Source organism: Carlito syrichta, unplaced genomic scaffold (genome assembly GCF_000164805.1).
Source record: "Carlito syrichta isolate Samal-C Ts95f unplaced genomic scaffold, Tarsius_syrichta-2.0.1 Scaffold306951, whole genome shotgun sequence".
NCBI lineage: Eukaryota > Metazoa > Chordata > Mammalia > Primates > Tarsiidae > Carlito > Carlito syrichta.
In genome coordinates, this window is record NW_007251047.1 from 16,794 (window position 1) to 39,127 (window position 22,334).

Consider the following 22,334-nt stretch of genomic DNA (forward strand, 5'->3'; position numbering starts at 1 on the left):
TGTCGAACTCCTGGGTTCGAATGATCCTCCTGCCTCAGCCTCCCAAAGTACTGGAATTACAGGCAAGAGCCACCAAGCCCAGCCCTGACTCCCAAATTTTAAAATATCACCCGGCTACATTTTGTTGACCAATATGACAGAATCAAATTCTTGGGTGGAGATAGGCAACTATTTAGAGGCGTCTTTCTTTGTTTTTCTTTTTAATTCCATTGTAATACATCCATCTCTTTATAATTAGGTCACAACATTTTGTCAAAATATACAAACAGCACAGATCCTTTCAAAACACAGAGTTAGAATTCTATCTGGACACCTTCGGCTGCTGTAGGTAGCATGCATGGGTACTTTATCTTGAATGACGCCACGGAGAGGTGTAGGCATCAGGGAACCCTCAGTCACGGTACGAGGAGGGGTTGGCTTGCTTTCAGAAGAATGATGCGCCTTTTGTCTTGTCACCATGTGAGGGTGTATTGTCATAGATGGCTGTCCTGATGCTGACATCAACCGAGAACGCGTGGACGCAAAGGCTTTATGGGCAACAGTGAAATCACCCTCCCTCTGTGGAACTCTAAATGCGGTCTCTAACTTGATGAGATAACCCGCGAAGGCATTCCAGCAAACCTTCCCATCTTCCTCTTTTCTGTGAATGTTGCAGCTAATCAGAATGAAAGGATTTGTACATCTCAAGTTACAAGCTCTATTTATTGTGAAGAATTCCCATAAAACCCGATTCAGAGCTGTCCCCCGGCCATGTACACTTTCACAGGCGTGAACAGGATGCCGTGGGTTAGTGGTCACTCGTTTTTGGCTGAATAGATCCATGACTTACACCGGGCAACAGGCTGCTTCCATCTTGAGATGTGGGTGCTCAGGGTCCATCTGGGTGCGTCCATCAGCAGCCGGGTGCCCAGGTGAAGAGCTGTCTGAGAGCAGGAGGAAGGTTTCAAACTTCCCCCAGCGCAGTGGACTATCGTTCAAGTAAATGACTAGGATTAGTAAGGACCTAACTTCATTCAAGGGCGTCCGTGAAACATGCCAGGGGCTAAAACACAGGGCGTCGCCGTTAGTGAAAGTTGCTTTCTGCTACAGATACAGTCATGTGAGGAGCAAACAGTCTCAGCCTTTATCATTGAGTGTTTCTCTTCCTTTTCCAAGTTGCAAAAGGAACCCAGGAAGTGTCACTTGTGCCAGTGCCCAGAGGGAAGGCCAACCGCCGCGTGCCTCTGGAGGGGCGGGGCTAGGAGAGGAACCTCTCCATCCCCGGGTTCATGAAGGAGAAGTTTCTGAACATGTTTTGGTCCATGCTGTTGATCAGAGCTCTGTCGGCAAATGACAGCCGGGGCTTCTCGTTCAAGAATTCTTTGTCGAAATTGCTGCAGTCGTGGGGTGATTTCTTGGTTGGCGTTTAAGGGGGGGAAAAGAGAAGAACATCAGCCACTAAGTTCATGATCGCATCTGTTGTTGTCTAGGCTATAATCTGTGTCTGATAAAGCTGGTGTCTGCAGACAAAGTAAACTGCGTGACGCCTGCAGACCGTCACCGAATGTCTCTGCCATCCTGGGCCATCAGGGCAATGATAGGCTGTTGCCCAGGCTGGTCTCAAACTCCCGGGCTCCAGCGATCCTCCTGCCTTGGCCTCCCAAAGTGCTGGCATCACAGGTGTGAGCCACCGTGCCCAGCCTATCAGAACAATTTAATTCATGCCTACCTTCCACTGCAGATTCAAATCGACCTAATATTTTCCACATAAAAATCAGGACTTTGATCTACTTACCCAAGAGGACGAGTCCCAGTTCAGCCAGTAAATGTACTTGATGTCACTGAACTGTGCCCTTCAGAATTGCCCTGGCCGGTGTTCTGAGCGGCCACAGGGCCCCTTTGAGGGTGGGAGGGGCCTGACTGACTCTTAGTTCTGCTCCCATGTGCTCATAGGACTTTCTTCCAACCATGGCTGTTCTCAGTCTTAGAAAGCTGAACGGTACGCCATCCTGAACAGTGTTTGTGAAATGGGTGTTTGCTTTCTCTCTCTCTCTCTCTCTCTCTTTCTCTCTCTCTGTGTCTCTGTCTCTATCTCTGTCTCTCTTTCTCCTCTCTCTCCTCTCTTTCTCTCTCTCTCTGTCTGTCTTTCTCTCTCTCCTCTCTGTCTGTCTCTGTCTCTCCCTTTCCTCTCTCTCTCCCTCCCTCTTTTTGTCTCTTCTGTCTCTTTCTTTCTCTCTGTATGTGTCTCTCTATCTCTGTCTCACGTTCTCTCTCTGTATCTCTCTATCTCTGTCTCTGTCTCTCCTCTCCTCTCTCTCTCTCCCTCCCTCTCTTTTTGTCTCTGCGTCTCTCTCTGTGTCTATCTCTGTCTCTCTCTTTCTCTCTGTATCTCTTTATCTCTGTCTCTCTCTCTTCTCTCTCTCTCTCTCTCTCTCACTCTGTGTGTGTGTATGTGTGTGTGTGTGTGTGTGTGTGTGTGTGTGTGTGTGTGTGTCTTTCTTGGGTCAGGAGAACCAATGGACCAAGCGGTCTGAAAATGCATCTCCTTCTGTGCTGTAAATGCAAGACAGTCCAAAATGTTCAACAATAAAACTAACATGGGTAGGGAAACCAACAGAAGTGAAGAACGCTAAGAGGACGGGAAGATGGAATTGCAAAATCCCTTCTCTCCCACCGCCCTCTTGCCCCCCACCTTTTATTCCACGTAGACTCAAAGGGCAGAGGTCAAATGCAGGCTCGCCACTTTTTCAAAGCCTGCCAGTCCTGCTTCGTGCAGACTACTCATTAGAAACACAAGATCATCCTGTCTGAATGTATGCAGTGGTGTTTCCGCATATGAATGCCATCACGCTATTACTGCACTGATGGCCCAGGATGGCGGAGACATTCGGTGATGGCGATTGTTGAAAGAAAGTCCTATGAGCACGTGAGAGCAGAACTAAGAGTCAGTCAGGCCCCTCCCACCCTCAAAGGGGCCCTGTGGCCGCTCAGAACACCGGCCAGGGCAATTCCGAAGGGCACAGTTCAGTGACATCAAGTACATTTACTGGCTGAAATGGGACTCGTCCTCTCGGGTAAGTAGATCAAAGTCCTGATTTTTAGGTGGAAAATATTAAGTCGATTTGAATCTGCAGTGGAAGGTAAGCATGAATTAAATTGTTTCAATAGACTGGGCATGGTGGCTCACACCTGTAATGCCAGCACTTTGGGAGGCCAAGGCAGGAGGATCGCTTGAGCTCAGCAGTTTGAGACCAGCCTGGGCAACATAGCAAGACCTCGTCTATACAAAAGATGAGCCAGGTGGGGTGTCCTGTGCTTGTACTCGGGAGACTGAAGTAGAAGGATTATCTGAGCCCAAAGGTTGAGGCTGTGGCAGGCCATGGCTGCGCCACTGCACTCCATCCTGGAAGACAGCATGAGACCCTGATTCAAAAAACAAAAAAAGAAAAAAAAATTGTTCTGATAGCTAAAGCAAGGTAAAGCTCATTTTATCGTAAATGACTAACCCACTTATTAGACAAATTTCTGTTACAAATAATTACAGTGCTAGAAGTAGCCTGGCAAACCCTTAGAATGTCCCCAGAGCTTGGGACAAATGTCATGGACAACCATTCTGGCCCCAGGAACAAGGTGCACTTGCTTCTTCTGGCCATCTGCTGTCACAACTAACAGTGTGCTGTTTTCTAGGTGAGTACTCCGCTGCACACCCATGAGCCTAGGCTGTTTCAGTGCAAAGGCACAGGGCAGAGAGCCATGTCTATCAGGGTGATGACCACCGTGTGCCCAGCAAGCCCCAGAAATGGGCAAGGCTGGTAAAACCACTACTTTGCTTTACTCTTGTAAAAGCTATTGTTGATTTTTTTTTTTAAAACAAATCACGGTATAATAGACATAACATAAAATTTGCCATTTTAACATTTTAACTTTTTTTTTTTTTAAGAGGCAGGTTCTTGCTCTGTTGCCCAGACTGGAGTGCAGTGGCGCGATCACAGCTCACTGTAGCCTCGAATTCCTGGGCTCAAACAATCCTCCTTCCTAAGACTCCCAAGTAGCTGGGAATACAGGTGATACCACCATGCCTGGATGATTTTGTTTTTTCTTTTTGTAGAGAGGGGATCTTACTGTGTTGCCCTGGCCCTAAGTGATCCCCCCATGTTGGCCTCCAAAAGTGCTGGGATTTTGGGTGTGAATCACTGTGACCAGTCACATTTTAACCTTCTTTAAGGGTTCAGTGGCATTAGGTACATTTGCAACCATCACCACCATCCATCTCCAGAACTTTTTTTGTTTTCACTTGGTGTATTTTCTTTACGGAGACTCTTCCTGCGTGTAGCCCGGTGGCTCTGCCTTCCATGATGTGGCCTAGTGACTTTTGCTAGAGAGTATATGCGTGGGAATTTAGTGATTTGTGGTTTTCTAAGCACCAGTTGATTTATTTTTTTCTTAAATAAATCGGTCGTTGCCATAGGGTATGTGGCTATGTGAACACAATACAGAGGCTGGTACACTTTACTTCGTCTCATGGAACAAATGGCTCTCAGATTCCTGACGCAGGAGTCAGAGTCCAGGCACAAGTTTGGGTCACCCAGATGGCACCGTGAAGGGTGCATGTGCCACGTGCAAAACGTACCCCTCGTCTGAGCGTCACCCACACAGATACACGATTGCCCTAAGGCGAGTGCACTCGGCATCCTTCATGCTGGCGCACCTCAGCCCCAGAGGTGCCATTTTGCAAATGAGGGTCACGTCCCACCCTCCCCCGACAGCCTGTATTCAAGAAGCACATTCCTCCTGGAGGTGGGGGGCGGCGTTCATGGGATGCCCTGAGCGGAAGGTGGGTGCAGCCACCAGGCGGCCAGGGAGTCCTTACCACTTTAGGCCGGAACGGTGGGTCGATCTCCTTCCGCTCAAGCTCCTCCCAGTTGATCTCCCGGAACAGAGGGTGCTGGCGGATGTCTCCCCGGACGCCCAGCCGCTTCTCAGGCTCCCGCACAAAGAGCTGGAGGGGCAGAGGGCAGCCGTCACCTCCCCACGGCCAGACACCTCCCGTCGCGGGTGCCGTGCTCCCGGGGACCAGTCGCCGGCCCTTCCAGCCAGCCTCGCTTTGCCTCTTACATTCATGCAGGCGACTCACCAGACCGGCCCCCGCCCTGCCCTGGGGGAGCCTTCTGGAATGTTCTTGCTCTTGCCTTGTGCCCTCTGCTGAGTTATGAGCCCAGCGTTGCCATGTGCTATTGATGGGACTTAGGCAAGTGGCGGACCCTTGGGTGGGCTTTGTCACCAGGAAAGGGATCCGCGAGCCCTCCTTCCAGGGCTGGTCTGAAAATTAATGAACCGGCAACACGCACACGCACTCACACGGGCACATACACGCACGCAGGCAGACATACGCACATGCATACACAGACATGAGCACACGCACACACACATGAACACATGCACATGGCAGGTATATACATATGCACACACAAGTACACAGGCAGGCACACACATTCAGGGATACACACATGCATGCACATGGACATGGGCACATGCACACACGTGTGAACACGTGCACACAACAGGCATACACACGTGCATACACCCACAGACATGACACAGGCGCACACACTTGTGCACTCCGACTCTCGGTCTGTGAAAGCAGCGGCACAGAGCCCGTGCTCGGCGTGTTTGATCTGGGTTGAGCACCCATCACTCTAGATGATTTCTCCAAAGCTGCCTCCTCAGGGGGCTGCCGGCATTTGCGGGGACCTGGGCATCACAGAAGCCGCTCCCCGATGCCGGCTTTGGGCTTTCCAAGGCGTCCGGGAGAGAGGCCTACCCTGGACTCGGCACACCTGGGGTGAGTGGTCCTTAACTCAGGTTCATCTCGAATCCCCCCTGCGCGGGCACGTACACTTTCCTCTTCCCATGGCGCCTTCCCCTGTTCCCCACCCCTCCAGGGGGTCAACAGGAGCACCGGCAAGGCAGGAAGGAAAACTAGAAACTTCTCAAGCTTAACGAAAACCTGTCAAGGACGCGAAGGAACCTGTCAAGGGCTGAGAGTCTAAACATTAACCCAGAAAAGTAACAGGGCCCGGGTATCTGGAGAGCTCGTTCTTACATCAGTTAGATGTTTATTTATGAAACACCCGGAAGCTCCAGGGCGTTTAAGGAGGCGGCGAGTCTTTAGAACAGAGAACATGCGAGGTGCAGCAGTTCCGGGGGGCTCACGGGGACTTGACCTCCAGCCCCTGGATGGCAAGTATCTCAAGCTTTGACCACTTGTGAGCACGGCCCGACTGCGTCTTCCAACACCGTTCTCTTGTTACCTGAGTCTTTGAAAGTCTTTAAAGGCTCTGCCCAGCCACAAAAATACAGACCCGCCCTTGCCAGGGGGAGATTCTTTTAAAGCAGAAGACTCTCTTTCCAAGTTCCAAATGAAATGTTCACACAGCATCATGTATATCCTACTGGCAAATCCTCAAAATGGGCTTGTCTCCCCCTCATCCTTACCAGGCCAGGGTCCCCATGGACTCTATGGAAACTTGGGGGCGCATTCCCAACGAGAGCGCCACTGCAATGGAACAACACGCCCATTGCCCAAGAGGTATATGTTCTCAAGTATGTTCTCTGGGCTTCCATTTCCTCATCTGTACAATGAAGGGTTATGTAAGATGACTTCTAAGGCTCAGGGAGTTGTGACGTCCTGGGAGCCCCGTGAGTGGCATCTGAGGCTCTCTGGAGTTGGGTGCCGACTCATGTGCACTTGGATTCTCATTGGAAGCCCGCCTGTCCAGACATTTCTGCCCACTGAATCCACCACCTGCCTTTCCTGCCTCTGTCTCTCGCTAATGACGTTTCCATCTTGCCGTAAGATACTCTCCCCGTATTCGACCCCCTTTCTTTCTCCTTGTCTTTAAATCCTTCAGGGCTCAGCTTTTACCCCCTCTTTTTTGTGGAACTTTCTTTGATGACCTCCAGTGACAGTGAGCTCTCTCCCCTACAAGTCTTATTCACGGTCATCCACACCATTTATACTTCTGTTCTTTCACAATCTGGCATCGTGTCACACACAAAGTCTTCATGGATGCTTGGCAAATGCGTGTTGGATGAGTGAATTCACCATCTTTCCAGTCTACAGATCACGCATCTTCTAGCTTCATCTTCTCCCGGCCTCTTGTTTTCAGCCCAGGAAAAAAAACCCCAAGCTCCCAGTACGACATATTTTTCTATAGACTCAAAACCCAGGATGGAGTGGGTGCAGTGTATGTTGTCTGGGTGATGGGTACACTCAAAGCCCTGACCTCACCACTACGCAATCCATGCGTGAGACAAAGTTACACTTGTACTCCATATGTTTACAAATAAAAAATAGGAGTCGACGGATGGAAAAGCAGGTCAAGGTTTTTAGAAGCAGATGCAAGAAGCGACTTGTCCTTTGTCTCTTCTGTTGAAACAATGATATAATAAATGATTAATCTCCACTTTTTTTTGAGTTGGGGTGTCACTCTGTTGCCCAGGCTGGAGCGCAGTGGCATGATCACGGCTCATCGCAGCCTGGGGCTCCTAGGCTCAGGCAATCCTTCTACCTCAGCCTCCCGAGTAGCTGGGACTACAGGCCTGTGCCACCATGTCCGGCAAATTAAAAAAAAAAATCTTTTGTAGAGACAAGTTTTCACGATGCTGCTCAGGCTGGTCTCAAACTCCTGATCTCAAGCGATCCTTCCGCCTCAGCCTCCCAAAGTGCTGGGACTACAGGCATGAGTCACTGTTTCAGACTAATCTTCATTTTTTAGATTTAAAAATTTTTAAAAATAGAGACAAGGTCTCACTGTGTTGCCTAGACCAGTCTCAAACTCCTGGGCTCAAGCGATCCTCCTGCCTCAGCCTCCCAAAGTGCTGCAGGTTATAGGCATGAGCCACTGTGCCCAACCTAATCTCACTTCTTAAGAATATTTTGATGAAACTAAATTAGACAGATGAGGTAAGTGGTTCCAGAATAGGCTCACGTTGTTCTAATGAAACACTTCAGGGACTTAAGTTGGACATAGCTGTCTCAGGCCAGGTGGCCACCATGCTAGGGTTTCCGTTAGATTTTCTCAGTGAACATGTGGCATCTGTACCAAGAAAATCGTAACACGGAGCCTTCTGAGCTTGGCATATGCATCTGTGAAACTTAAAAATAGATACCAAAATAATAAGATAATTAATAGGATAGTGTAATGAGAGGATAACATGTATCCATGACTTAATACTCTTTGTAGTTTTGCACAAAACAGTCAGTGACTATAGTCTCTGCCCTGCAGCCAATCAACCTGCCTGAGGTCTCGAGGATGACCAGTGACCTCACAGGAGGCCCAGGCAAGCAGAGACCTCACAGAGAGCCTGCGACCTCACGGGATCCAGGCAGGGAGGCTGCACCGAGGAAAAGTAGTTCATAAAGAAAGACTTGCTTTTGTCCTTAAAAGCTGTCAGGGGGTGGTTTACATTTCTAGGAAATAAATGGCCAGGATGTAGTTGGAGTTTATTTAAGCTTACTGGACAGGCTGAGCGAGAAAGCAGGTCAAGGCGGTGGCCAGCCATGAGTGCTGACAGTCGGACCTGGGTCTGTCTTTCCTCTCCATCCCTCCTCAGACACAGCTTTTCAGAAAAGGGAGCGGTGTTTCTCTTCGAGATCATTCATTTTCCATCACTTGCAAACAAACAGACAGGACATCCAGGATGAATCAAGGAGCAGGAAGAGGGTGTTTCTTGGCAAGCCAGGCTGTCCCAGCTACAGTTCTTGATGGAGTACGACCTCTCCTGATGTGCAATTGTTCAGTGCGCTGCCTGCATCCGTGCCCCAGGACGGCCAACAGGGACAGAGTCTGGTACTGATGCCGGAACAGATGCCACTAAATGCTGCTTTCCTCTGCTTTTTTGGAGGACTCATGCCTTCTGGGTTTCACAACGTCTTTGTCAAATTCCCTAGAGGACACTTCTGAACCATGGCATCCCTTTTGATTACTGCAGAAAATGATAAAACTGGAAGCCGGTCTTATGGACAGAAAATTGCATCACGGAAACTAATTTTGCCGGCCCGACTGCAAGAATGTGTGCAAGAGAAAAGACGTGGTCTTTTTTTACCAACTCCCAGGGGAAAGAAAAAGCCAGACTCTTCTACATGAATGCTATGCCTCTTTCACCCACGAACCTTTTGCATCCTTCCTTATCTTGGTTTCCGCTTGCCTCAACCACCAAATTTATTTTCTCCTCTTACAGAAAATTGTTCTCCTGCCATTGAAACTCTGCAGATGACTTTTTGCTTTTTTGGTGGTGTTGGGGGCGGTATTTGCATGGCATTTAGCCTTAGATTTAGTTTTGTTTTTAAACTTTTTACTTTGAAATAATTGTAGATTCACAGGACATTGGAAAGAGAATGCCCAGATGTCCTATGTCCTGGGACCCTCATCCCATTTCCCCAAGAGCTCCATCTCACATGATGATAGGCCAAGGTCAAAGCCAAGAGCTGATGCTGGGGCGCGGGTTACGTCATCTCATCACACATGCACGCCCCCGCCAAGCAAGACCTGAACTGTTCCATCACCACAAAGCCCTGCCCTGTGCTGTCCCTGGCAGTCACACCTGCCCTCCTGTCCCCAGCGCCCAACCGTGGGCAACCAGGGACCCGAGTTCCATCTCCACTGTGTTGTCATTTCAATGACATTGTGTAAGAGAATATGCAACTTTTCTAGACTGACTTTCTGCATCCAACATAACGGCTTTGAGATCCAACCAAGTTGTTCCTTTTCTTGCTGGGTAGAACTTCGCGTGCACAACTTTTCACCTTTTCTCTTCCAGCTGGAAGTGATTCCTTTCCCCTGCCGAGTCTTTCTCTCCCCCCAGAAATCATTACTGTCCACCTCTCTCCGTGAAGGTGCTTCTGATCCATGCCACCCGGCCTCAGCCCTTGCCTGAAGCTGCCCCAGATCCTGGGGTCGGGTTGGGTTTGGGAGACCCAGGAGATGGCTGGTGCTGACGGGGCATCACCAGGGTGGGGTGGGGGGCTGCCCCTGTGGCTCCAGCACCCCCACCCTGGGAGTCACTGAAGGCAGTTCCCGAGGCTGGGGTCTCCCCACTTTTGCACAGATCAAGCCCTTGCCTCACTTCTTCTTTTCAGCAGGTTTCGTTAGCCTAGGCGTCTCATGCTATGAACGGAACTGTGTCCTCTGAAAACAGGCATGTTGAAGCCCTAACCCCAAAGTGACTCTAGATAAGGCCTAACTAAGGTTACGTAAGGTCACAGAGTGGGGTCCCGATCTAACAGGGTTAGAGTCTTTATGAGAAAGCGAGACCACAGCCCTCACCCCCACCCATACCAAGTGAAGGTCTAACAAGAAGGCTGCTGTCTGCCAGCCAGGAAGAGAGCCCTCACCAGAAACCGACCTAGCTGGGCCTTGACCTTGAACTTCTAGCCTCTAGAGCTGTGAGAAATACATTTCTGTTGTCTAACCCGCCCAGTCTGTGGTATCTTTTTATGGCTGCCCAAGCTTACTAAGACTCGTCACACAGTCCTTCATAGAGCCAAGTGTAAAATGCATGTAGCAACTCTAATAACATTTGAACTTGCCTTTATGTAAAGTACAAGTGTACGTTCAAATCCCACTAACTTATTTTTACTATCGTCCTATTTTTTATGGGTTAATTTTGAAATTAGCTTTCATTTGATATATGTTTATTCAGTCATTAGAAGTGAATTTAATTGATCATTGAGGGGGTTTTCTTAAGTTCATTTGTTGTTTGGGTCACAACCCGAGAGCAAACGCTGGATGGGACTGGCCTGGGAGTTTAAACACCTCCTTCCATCACCCTGGGGCTGGGATCCCCTGTGCCACCACTTCTCAGATTCCAGATTGGGGGAGCTCTGGGGTCACCCCAGAATTGCTAACATCCTATACAAGGCATCACTTTTATTAGAGAGGCAGAAGCCTATTCCTTTAACATTGAATTGCGAGTAGTTTTTCAAGAGAAAAAACTATTGAGGAAAGATGGACCTACGAACACCGCTCTAGGTTTCTTTCGAAAACTCACCAAGAGCTTCCAGTGTGCAAGAACCTTATCCTCCTCCCGTTTTATTTCTACGCAAGAGGAAGGCTAAACATTATTTCTCTAAATGATGATTGTTAAATAACCAGCTGATATACGAGGCCCTAAAAATCACAGCGATGTTTCTTTCAAAACGCCTGTGTTCGTGGGCCACTTGTTTTGGCTTGCTGCCTTCCTGACCACCTGTGGTGGGTCTCTTTGATCCAAACCTTGCCTGGGAGAGCTAAGTCAATGTAGGCCTTACGATGTGGACACACGTGTTGTGCTGTTGCGATTCATTTTATTACTTGTTACACTCATTCACTGTGGGTGGCATTTTGCATCCTCAAAAAAGGCCCATGGGACTCTGTCTTGAGTTCAGGTCTTTCTCGATGGTGCTCAGGTGTTCCTGCGTCTCTACGGGAGTCTGCCCCTGGAGCTCGTGGCTCACGTCTTGGGAGCCTCAGACCCCAGGTTCCATCTGTAGCACTGACACAGATCCTTTTCACTTTTACAGTCAGGTTCTCACTCTGTCACCCAGGCTGGAGTGCAGGGGTGCGATCGTAGCCCACTGCAGCCTCGACCTCCGAAGGTCAAGTGATTCTCCCATCTCAGTTTCCTAAATGGCTGGGACTACAGGTGTGCACTACCAGGCCTGGATAAATTCTGTATTTTGTTGAGACAGGGTCTTGCTATGTTGCTCAGGCTGGTCTAGAACTCCAGGCCTCAAGTGATTCTCCTACCTCAGCCTCCTGAGCAGCTGGAAGATTGAGTGTTAAACCACAAATTGTGCTTGTTCAATGGACCAACCACATCCCCAAGCGAGGGCATTCCAGGGGTGTGAAACTGGTTCCTGGACATTTCTACTGTAAATGACGCACATGAGAGCTCATCTTCTACTCATTTTCAGATCTACTGCTCATACTATTGGTGCCTCAATTAAAACAGAGATGGTAGGTATCCCATTTAAACCCAGTTCAATATAATCCCTGTTTACCAAGAGAAAAGAATAGAAGCTGGGCTCTGGTGGCTCAGCCTGTAATCCCAGCGCTTTGGGAGGCTGAGGTGAGTGGACTGCCTGAGCCCGTGGGTTCGAGACCCTCCTGGGCGACTTGGCGAGACCTCATCTCTACAATAAATCAAAAAAACTAGCCGGGTGTGGTAGTGCACGCCTGTAGTTCCAGCTACTTGGAAGGCTGAGGCCAAAGGATCGCCGGAGCCCAGCAGGTCGAGGCTGCGGTGGCCCGGAGTGGCCACTGCACTCCGGTCTGGGTGTCAGAGTGAGACTCCAACTCAGAAAAAAAAAGAAAAGAAAAGAATGGAATACTGATCAGAAAGCCTGGTTGGCCATAGCGGCACATGCCTGGAATCCCAGCACTTTGGGAAGCTGAGGTAGGAGGATCGCTTGAGACCATGAGTTGGGCAACATGGTGAGTCCCTGTCTCTACAAAAAAATTTAAAATATTAGCCAGGCATGGTGGTGTGTCCCTGTAGTCCCAGCTGCTTGAGAGGCTGAGGCAGAAGGGTTGCCTAAGCCCAGGAGGGCGAGGCTGTGGCGAGCCGTGAGCATGCCACTGCCCTTCAGCCTGAGCGACAGAGTGAGACTCTGACACACACACACACACACACACACACACACACACACACACACACAAAGAAAACCTGGTGCGCATCTGGCCAAGACCATCCCGATGCCATGCCTTACCTTCACCAGCAGGTCCTTGGCCTCCTTCTCCAGCCACCGTGGGTAGAAGGGGTTGTCCATGCGGATGGAGTGGAAGAGCTCCTCCTCGTCCTGCCCGTGGAAGGGTGACTGGCCGGTCAGCATCTCATAGACGAGGACCCCAAAGGACCACCAATCCACGGAGTGGTTGTACTTCTGGCCCAGCAGGATCTGTGGAACCAGTGGGCAGACACAGAACAGATGGCATGAGGCTGAGGCACCAACACCCATCTGCGTGTCTCACAGTCGCTCAGCGAGGAGTCCACGGCCGGCGCAGTGGGTGACTTTGGCAAAGACCATGCCGAAAGCTGCACTTTTGACAAGCAGATGCCTGGATGTAAATAACTACACGGTGCCGACATTTTTGAGTGTGAGCAAACACTGCTGAGCTCCTGATTGTGCTTTTCCTCTGGCTTGAAGCAAAAACAACTGCTAGTTTCCGTTTTCCCATCTGTGACATGAGAGCTCGGGGGCAGATGTTGGACCCGAGAAAACCGGTGTGTGTCTGAGTTTCCAGCAGTGGCTCAAGGTGAACACCCGAGCCACGCCCAGCACCTTCTCGGCTGCCGGTCGTGTCCCGAGTCTTTGCACAAGGTCCCGCAGTGATCAAGGACCCAAAGCAGCCCTCTGGCCAAGTCCCTTCCTCAAAGCCTTGCTAGTCACACGGTTCAATTCAGGAGTCACGTGGATCATCACCGACATGCAGCCAGGAGGGGAGAACCAAGAAGAGCAATGTGCGTAAACCTAGAAATCAGAGACCTCCAGGAGCTTTCTGTCGCTTGATAGCGGGTTCTGGGTCTATCTGGTAGGGAGGGGATTCAGGGCCTTGAAGGCCACGTAACCTTTTAAAAGATTTCTGTCCTTTCACCAATCCACTTGCCTGGCAAAAAACACTCTGTATGCCAACCTTTCGGTGACTTCCCTGTTTAACGCTGGGAGGTAGAAAGGGCACATGCCTCTCTGCACAAGGGGTGATCTGGTAGACTGCGCCAGCCCTCGCTAAAGCAACATATGTTGGGATCCAGCAGTGGGTGAATGGGGAAAGAAGATTTGGCGGTGGGTGACAGCCAAAGAGAAGCGGATCAGCACGGCCCAGACACCTGCACACCCATGCTCATTGCAGGACGATTCACGATAGCCAAGATACAAGAGTCCAAGTGTCCACCCATGGATGAAGAAGACATGGTGGTGGGTGACAACCAAAGGGGAAGGGATCAGACACCGAGACATATACAAGGTCCCAAAGTTAGGTTCACAAACCATCCTAGAGAAAGTGCTATATCCTCACTGCTGAATATCACCACAGTCACCTTTGAAAGCCTCCCCTGGGGAAGCCATGCACCCAAGCCAGCACCTAGTCCCCCTGTCAAGGCAATTTTGGAACTCTTTTTCTGGAATGGCCATCAGAGCTATCGTCGTTCTTTGTTGAAGGCCGATAATCAAGTTCACAAACTAGCCACCAGGCGCTGACGTTGGCAGCACTGTACTAACTATATTGGAACACCCTCCCTACTGACCTAATTTGGCCCCCAATGACTTTTTTTCTTTAGGAAATATTGAAAGGAAGACATCACGGGTAATACGATGATGGCTTTGATGGCTGTTCCAGAAAGAGTTCCAAATCTGCTTTGACAGGTGGACTAAGCACTGGCATCAGTGCATAGTTTTCCAAGGGGAGGACTTCGAAGGTGACCATAGGTGATATTCAGCAATGGGGATAGAGCACTTTCTCTAGGACGAGTTCGGGAACTTAATTATAGGACCGCATATGTCCCCACGTACCTTGCAACATTGTTTACAATAGCCAAGATGTAGAGTCTAAGTATCGTATCCACTAGTTGATTGATATATAAAGAAATTGTGTCAGCCGGGCTCGGTGGCTCAGCCTGTAATCCCGCGCCTTTGGAAGGCTGAAGTGAGTGAATTGCCTGAGCCCGCGGGTTCGAGACCCGCCTGGGCAGCGAGACCTCATCTCTACAATAAATCAAAAAATCAGCTGGGCGTGGTAGCACATGCCTGTAATTCCGGCTACTCGGAAGGCTGAGGCGGAAGGATAGCCAGAGCCCAGCGGGTTGAGGCTGCGGTGGCCGGGAGCGGCCACTGCCCTCTAGTCTGGGCGACGGAGTGAGACTCCAACTCAAAAAAAAAAAAAAAAAAGAAATTGTGTCATATATCCACAAAGGAATACAATTCACTCTGAGAAAAAAAGAAACTCCAGTCATTTGTGACAACATGGGTGAGCCTTGAGGACATTGTGCTAGGTGACACAATCCAGGCACAGAGAAGCAAATACCACCTGATCTCATTTATATGTGGAATCTAAAAAAGCTGAACTCAAGGGAGAAGAGAGGACATGGGCAGTCACAAGGAGTTGGGGGTTGGCAGGCAGGAGGGGATTAGTGAGATGTTGAGGAACTGTCATCTGTCCACACGTAGAATATTATTTGGCCTTAAAAACGAAGGCCATTCCGTCACGCGCTTCACGGCTGAGCCTGGAGGGCATTATGCCAAATGCAATCAGCCCATCCCAGGAAAACAAACACTGTGTGAATCTACTCATCTGAGACGCCAAAGGCAGTGACATTCCAGAGGTGGGATGTGGAGCAGAGGCGACCGGGACTGGGAGAGGGCGATGGGAAGTTATCCCTTGGTGGGGCAGAGTTCCCGTTTCAAGATGAAAAGCTTCTGGAGATCGTTGTACAGTTGTCGGAATATGCTTAATGTTAGTGAACTGCATACTTAAAAACGGTCACAGTGGCACATTGTATGCTATGAGTATTTTTCCACAATGAAACACACAACCCTGGCACACAGTTGGAACACAAGGACAACCTGTTGAAGGGAGAAAAACCGTTGTCAAAGCATGACTCCTGGGAGGGGCTGGGGACGTGCCGCTTTGTTACCCAAAACGGAATGGAGAAGGAATCGTAGCATGGAAGGACCAAGCCAGAAAACCAGATGGGATGCTTCTGGGGTGACCACTGCTCTGCCCTGCGTGTGTTTCGGGCTTCACTGGGTTCACTGGGTGAGCCCATATGGAAACACGCGTGCACAGACACACACACACACGTACACACAGAGGTCACTCTGCTATTCATTGGAAATAGAGTTCTTCCCTTCCCTCTTCTGTGGGACTTTGGAATGAATGGCAGAGTTATAGCACGGGTGGCCTTAAGAAGGACGTGACACTAGAATTCAAGACATTCCCGTATTTTCTAGGAAAGCTTCATGTTTTGACGTTGGCGAGCTTTCTCCGTGGAGCAGAACATGATGTGACACTAGCCATCCCTGACCCTCAGACAGCCCTGGGCCCACCCCTGAGATGAAGGACAGACCTGCTAAACAAACAACAGCAAAGACAGTCTTGTTGGCTAGAGACAACACTGCAATATTACTTCTGGCTTAATCCTTGTTTTATGGTTTCGGGAAGACTCCTTAACCCTTCTCAACCTCACTGGTAAGAGGCAATCATCATATCTGGCCAGCTTTTGAGGCTTGTTGTGAGAATCCAATGAAGAGTAGAAGAGTCGAGGTGATTGGTCACACAGGAATCACTCAAACTGCAAGGACAGTATCTGTCTTGAAAAACTTGTGAAAACAAAGATCAAGTTGCAAACAGAATTTTGCCATCCGACACCCATTTCCAGGATAAAAAATGCTATCCCTACCCTTACCTCAATATTTAAATACGAATTCACTTTACAATGTAGAAATATTAGGTCGATGCATAAGTGTGCAGTGTTTGTCTTTGGCCTGCCACACTGCGGCGTTGGGAGTTTGTCATTTGGAGCGACAACCTTGTGCTTGTGAATACGCCTTGCATTTTGCAGATTTGAACAAAGTTGGTGCTATTTGTCGGCTAAAGAAGATGGAGGATCAAGAGGAAGAAAAATGAACACTCGGCATATTCTTCTGTTTGAGTATAACAGAGGAGTCAAGGCAGGGGAGGCGGCTCGAAACATGTGTGGTGTGTCTGGGGAGAATGCCATCGGGGACGTCACGGCAAGAACATGGTTCTGTCGTTTCAAAGAGGGTCACTTTGACTTGAGCGATTCTCCACGTTCAGGAGACCCCTGGGGCTTTGATGAAGACTTTAAAAATGCTTTAATCGCTGGGCTCGGTGGCTCAACCTGTAATCCTGCGCTTTGGGAGGCTGAGGTGAGTGGATTGCCTGAGCCTGGGGTTCAAGACCCGCCTGGGCAACTTGGCGAGACCTCATCTCTACAATAAATCAAAAACTAGCGGGGCGTGGTAGCGCATGCCTATAATTCTGGCTACTCGGAAGGTTGAGGCGGAAGGATCGCCGGAGCCCGGCAGGTCGAGGTTGCGGTGGCCGGGAGCGGCCACTGCACTCCAGTCTGGGCGACGGAGTGAGCCTCCAACTCAAAAAAAAAAAGCTTTAATCAATGATGATCCACGTCAGCCGAGTTGAACATTGACAAATGCGATGCACCGTGACCGGTCAACCGACGCGTGTCATTTGCATCCCGTGAACAAGTGGAAAACGCTACGAACTTATGCACCAGCACAGTAGTAACCTTGGCCTTGGGAAGAACCTGACAGACCCGCGCGCACAGGCAGCCACATTTGCAGCCAGGTGCACATGCAATTCCCAAGATGGGCCACCAGGAGGCGCCAAAGCCAACCGGTCCCGGCTCTGCGCAGAGCATCTTTGTAAACAACGTCCCGCTGGCAGGGCAAGTGACACCAGCTTTGGAGGACAGGGGGCAGCTGCGATAGGGGTGAGGCCTTCTAGGCTCCGCGCTGGCAGTGAACCCTTTCGGTCTCAGCTTAGGAGGAAGAAGCAAAGCGTAAACTCACACACAGAACACACCGTCCGCTTCAGGAGCGTGGGCGCATGTTAGACGTTTTAACCAGACACTGTGCCCCCTTTTGCCCCCTTTCTTTCTTTTCCTGGTCGGCTGGTCATTTCAAAAGCAGTGTTTGGGCAAAGTTTGGGCCTCACCCTGGTCCCCACATCGCCTGACATAAGACCAGTTACCCTTACCGATGAAGGGTGCCGCCGTGCTCCCTCCCCTGGTAGTTTCCCACTCCTGCCAATCCCTTTCTTACAGGGTTATGATAATTGTTCAGGGTCTGCTAGGCACGGTTATCCTGGTTCACAGAGGATGAGGGCTGGGCTCGGGGAAAAGCCGACTTCCTTGTTTCAAGCCTCCCGGTCAGGGAGGTGAAGGCCATGTTCTGATTTCTGGCCTTCGGGGATTTCCTGACGATGCTCCTTTCGCATCCTGACGTTGCCTCCTGGTTTTCACCGCAAGCTCAGTGGGCCTGCTCACACGGCTCTCTGGCTTTCAAGCGATCGTGGTGGGCAGACACCCCTTTCCATCTCAGCCCGGGGCCTTGCCTTGCTGGGTCCTCTGCTTCTGTCCCGTTCTTCCCCCTCCCTCGTGTTTACCGAAGAATCAGACGCACAGCTCTAAACGCACAACGCAATCTGAGGAACCAGCAAATAGGAAGAACGGCGTCACCACGTGACACCTCAGTCCCTCTTCCTCCCTCGCCGTGTGGCATCATCTTAGCCGGAGGGCTCGGTGAGTCCAGGTCTGCACAAGGCGGCGTTCCACATCCTCACTGTGCTGCTGGACCAAGGCTGCCCGAGTACCGCGTTACCACCCAGGGCCGGCATGGTGCTGGCTTCCAAGTGACCCCTACTTTCTCCAGGGAGTGCGTCTGTGTCCTGAAATCCCGTCTGGGTTTACTGTTTTCCTATTCTTTGTCAAAATTAGCTTGGCACCAGGTGTGGTGGCTCACACTTGTAATCCCAGCACTTTGGGAGGCAGAGATGAAAGGACTGCCTGGGCCCAGGGGTTTGAGACCAGCCTGGGCAACTTGACGAGACTTCATCTCAATAATAATAATAATAATAATAATAATAATAATAATAATGAGCCGAGTGTGGTGGCACGTGCCTGTGGTTCCAGGTACTTGCAAGGCTGAGGCAGAAGGATCTCCTGAGCCCAGCAGATCAAGACTGCAGTGGCCGTGAGTGTGCCACTGCACTCCAGCCTGGGCAACAGAGTGAGACTCCAACTCATTAAAAAAAAGATGGAGGGCTTGCACCTCTACATACACACCAGCTCCTCCTCGGTCCTATAACGAGAAGACAGAAGGGACAGTGGAGCTTGTAAGAGGTGCCTTCGGGGTCAGGAAATGTAGACTGCTGAGAGTCCCCAGGCCATGGGGAACACAGTCTCCTGACGCTTTGCCTAAACCCATTCACCCGTGTGATTCTAGTTTTCCCCACAGGAGTGATCGCTGCCTGCCAGATGGGCCCCATGGCCTCGGTCCCAGCTGTTTTGAGCTCCTGGGTCTTTTTACAGCCTTACCTCACCTAGAAGTCTTTCTGTGGGCCACAGAGCCCCCTCCTCTGCACAGGCATGTACCTACATTAACAGGAGAGAGGACTACTGAATACAGTCAGTCCCCTACTTACAAACCTTCAAGCTACAAACTTTCAAAGATGCAAATGTGTGTTCACATGTTCAATCACATAAGTTGGTTCACGTGTCTGGCATATGCTGTCATGTGTGTGCATCCTCTACAAGCGGTTGTGCTTTTGTGTACTTTACCATACAGGACTGTATAGAGCTCAGTCGTGCACCGTCTATATTTCAAGCCCAGGGTGTCTGGAAGTGAGGGTAAAGCAGGAAGGGAAGACCAAATCCCCACTAAGGACAGAGGAAGGTGGGCGTGCCTCCAGCCTTGTTTGGATTTTGAGCAGGAAAGGCAAGAGTGGTAAGTCTCCCAGAGTGGCAGGGAGGGGGCGGGGCCTCGGGCTGGGGAGGGTGTGGCTTGGTGAGGGAAGGCGGCGCTGGAGAGAGTTGCTGCCTCCCAGGAGCCTCGTGGTGGGGCACCAGTCCAAGAGCGAGATGGACACTGGTGGGGCTGTGTGTCTTGGTGCGGCTGTTGATTCAGGAATCAGCCCAGGGCGCCTGCACCAGGTGTGGGGGGAGAAGCCGGGTCCCGGTGGGTGCGGGGAGGGAGGTGCGAGAAACCCAGCTTATTGGTCAGCTGGATGTGCGCCTGCCAGGAAGGAGGAGACGGGAATAGCAGGCTATCCTAAAGCCAGCGGTGTGTCTAGGGAGAGGGTGGCTGGAGGGCTACAGACCAAGGAAACAGGATGTGCCAGGGCAGAGAAGGATAGCCAGGCCTGGCTGCGGCAATTGGTACTTCAGTGTGACGGCACAGTTGACCAGGGACCTACCCTCAGGATTTGGCTTACACCCAGCTGGGAACAGGGACTTCTTGGGGACATTAAAGCCCCAGAGCGACAGGTGTGCTCATGGCAAAGGTACATCCGGTCACTTGGTGGACAGTGGCCGTCAGAAGGGTGCCTGCGCCCAGGTGGCCAGATCATTTTAGATGTGGGAAGAAAACTAGAATGTGCATTCATCTCACTTTAGAACCTCTAAAATGAGAAACAGTTTAGGCTTCATGGATTTATTATCCAGACGGACACTGGTGCCTCATCTAGAAACTTCAGCAGTGAATGAGGCGTCCTGAGGGGATACCGGGTACGGGGGGAGGCCTCACCTCAGGAGAGCTGGGTGCTGACTTGGCTGGTTTGTTTATTTTTCTATACATCATAAGTTATGTGAACGTTCTGAATTCAAGTTGTCTTTTGTTTTGTTTTAAAGATAGAGCGTGATTCTGTTGCCCAGGCTAGAGTGCAGCGGCACAATCATAGCTCACTGCAGCCTCCGCCCGGACTCAAGCCATCTGCCCCCTCAGCCTCCAGAGTATCTGGGACTACAAGTGCCACCATGCCCGGCTAATTTTGTGTACTCTTTTGTAGAGACAGGACCTTGTTATGTTTCCCAGGCTGGTCTCAAACTCCTGGCCTCAAGTGATCCTCCTGTCCCGGCCTCCCAAAGTGCTGAGATTACAGGTGTGAGGCACTGCACCTGGCCTGGGTTCTGTACTAAGGAAAGTAATTTTTACAAAATGACAAAGCCTTAAAAAGTGATCTGAAAGAGGCTTGGACTGAAGGTAATGCTGCCGTCACAATGCAAGCACAGTATTCAGATGAAAGGTAATACTGCATTAAATCACGCAGACGTAGGCGGGGGCCAAAGAACATGGCAGCAGTGATGCTCTCTTCCTCCCGGTACACGCTCATTGTCAGTGACACATGATGAAGCTGGCGCAGTGGCTCATGCCTGTCATCCCAGCACTTTGAGAGGCTGAGGTGGGAGGATTGCTTGAGCCCAGGAGTTCGAGACCAGCCTGGGCAACTTGGCGAGACCTTGTCTTTACAAAAAAATAAAAAAAGAATTAGCCGGGTGTGGTGGTGTGTGCCTATAGTTCCAACTACTTGGAAGGCTGAGGCAGAAGGACCGCCTGAACCTGAGAGTTTGAGGCTGTGTGGTGAACCATAATCACGCCACTGCACTCCAACCTGGGTGACAGAGACCCCAACAAAAGGAAGAAAGGAAGGAAGGAAGGAAGGAGGGAGGGAAGGAAGGAGGGAAGAATAGATGATGAAGCCAAACAACACTGACCCCGTGAGTTGTATTTTAGCAGCCAGAGATTGGCTAGCCAAAAACTCAGTCTGTCAAGAATCTTCCTTTGAGTGATGGACTTCTATCAACTACTCCCAACACTGCACCTTGCCATGAGACATGCCGTAAAGTCTGTTTTATTTGTACTTTTGGGGGCATCTTTTCAGCTATGACAGCCATTGAAATGAAGAAATGACATGAACGAATCAGACCTTTCCACCCCAGAGCCCTAACGTGTGAAGCACAATTTTTTGAAAAGTTATTTAGTCTTGTATTTGTACCGTTCCTAAATAGCATGACATTTAGTTATTTTACACTGTTGCTAATCTCATCTCCAGTTCAACCTGATTATATTCCTTTTAGGCAGGTTTGCTAACACACAGACTGCCTTTGTTGGTGACAATGTTTGTGAGTCACCTAGAAATAAGTATTCATATCTTGGGGTGCTTTTTAAAAAATGGATCAAAAAGCTTGAAAACTAGGGAAGAGGATGCATTGGTGACAGATGGAGAGGATGAGCCTATGAGTGCCACTGGGGCCCAGGGGAGGAGACACTGATGTCCTGGCCAGGGTAGCAGCTGGAAGCATGGGGTGGGGAAGCTGGGAGTCTTTGGGGACTAAGTCAAAGGGATTCATTCTGAGCTTAGAGAAGGAATCGAGGGGTGGATCTTACTTCAGGCTTGGGGATGGAAGTGAGGGGTCCAACTTTAGAAAGTCTTGGTTGGATTTGGCGGTAAGAAAGAAAGAGAAAACTTGGATAAGTTTTGGCTTTCTAGGAGGCAGCTGGATGGATGGATGGAATTCACCAAAAAAGAAAAAACATCAGCAACAAAAACAAACCAGATTCCACTGAGAGAGAGAGAGAGTTGTGAACCCATTCTCCCTGAAGGCCCCATGCCATCGTGCGCAGGAGAATGGACGTGTGGGTGTGGGGTAAGGAGCGAGGTGGGCCATGTTGATTCTGCAGTGAAAGCTGCTCAATCGGGTGCCATGGCTCACGCCTGTCATCCCAGCACTTTGGGAGGCCGAGGTGAGAGGATTGCCTGAGCCTGCGGGTTCAAGAC

General features: G+C 50.2%; 1 protein-coding gene across 3 annotated transcripts in view; it reads right to left on the reverse strand.

Annotated features, from left to right (window-relative positions):
• Positions 1 to 1,146: 1,146 nt before the first annotated feature.
• The window catches only part of PRKCQ (protein kinase C theta), a 90,604-nt gene continuing 69,416 nt past the window's right edge, over positions 1,147 to 22,334 (reverse strand). For 2 of the 3 annotated variants that reach the window (XM_008063611.2, XM_008063613.2), the window contains 3 exons: positions 12,731 to 12,919; positions 4,850 to 4,978; positions 1,147 to 1,393 (listed from right to left, as the gene is read on the reverse strand). In XM_008063611.2, the coding sequence (XP_008061802.2) occupies positions 1,238 to 1,393; positions 4,850 to 4,978; positions 12,731 to 12,919 (474 nt within the window). In that variant the 3' untranslated portion in view covers positions 1,147 to 1,237. The remainder of the gene's footprint in view (positions 1,394 to 4,849; positions 4,979 to 12,730; positions 12,920 to 22,334) is intronic. The other variant, XM_008063612.2, reaches the window with a different exon arrangement.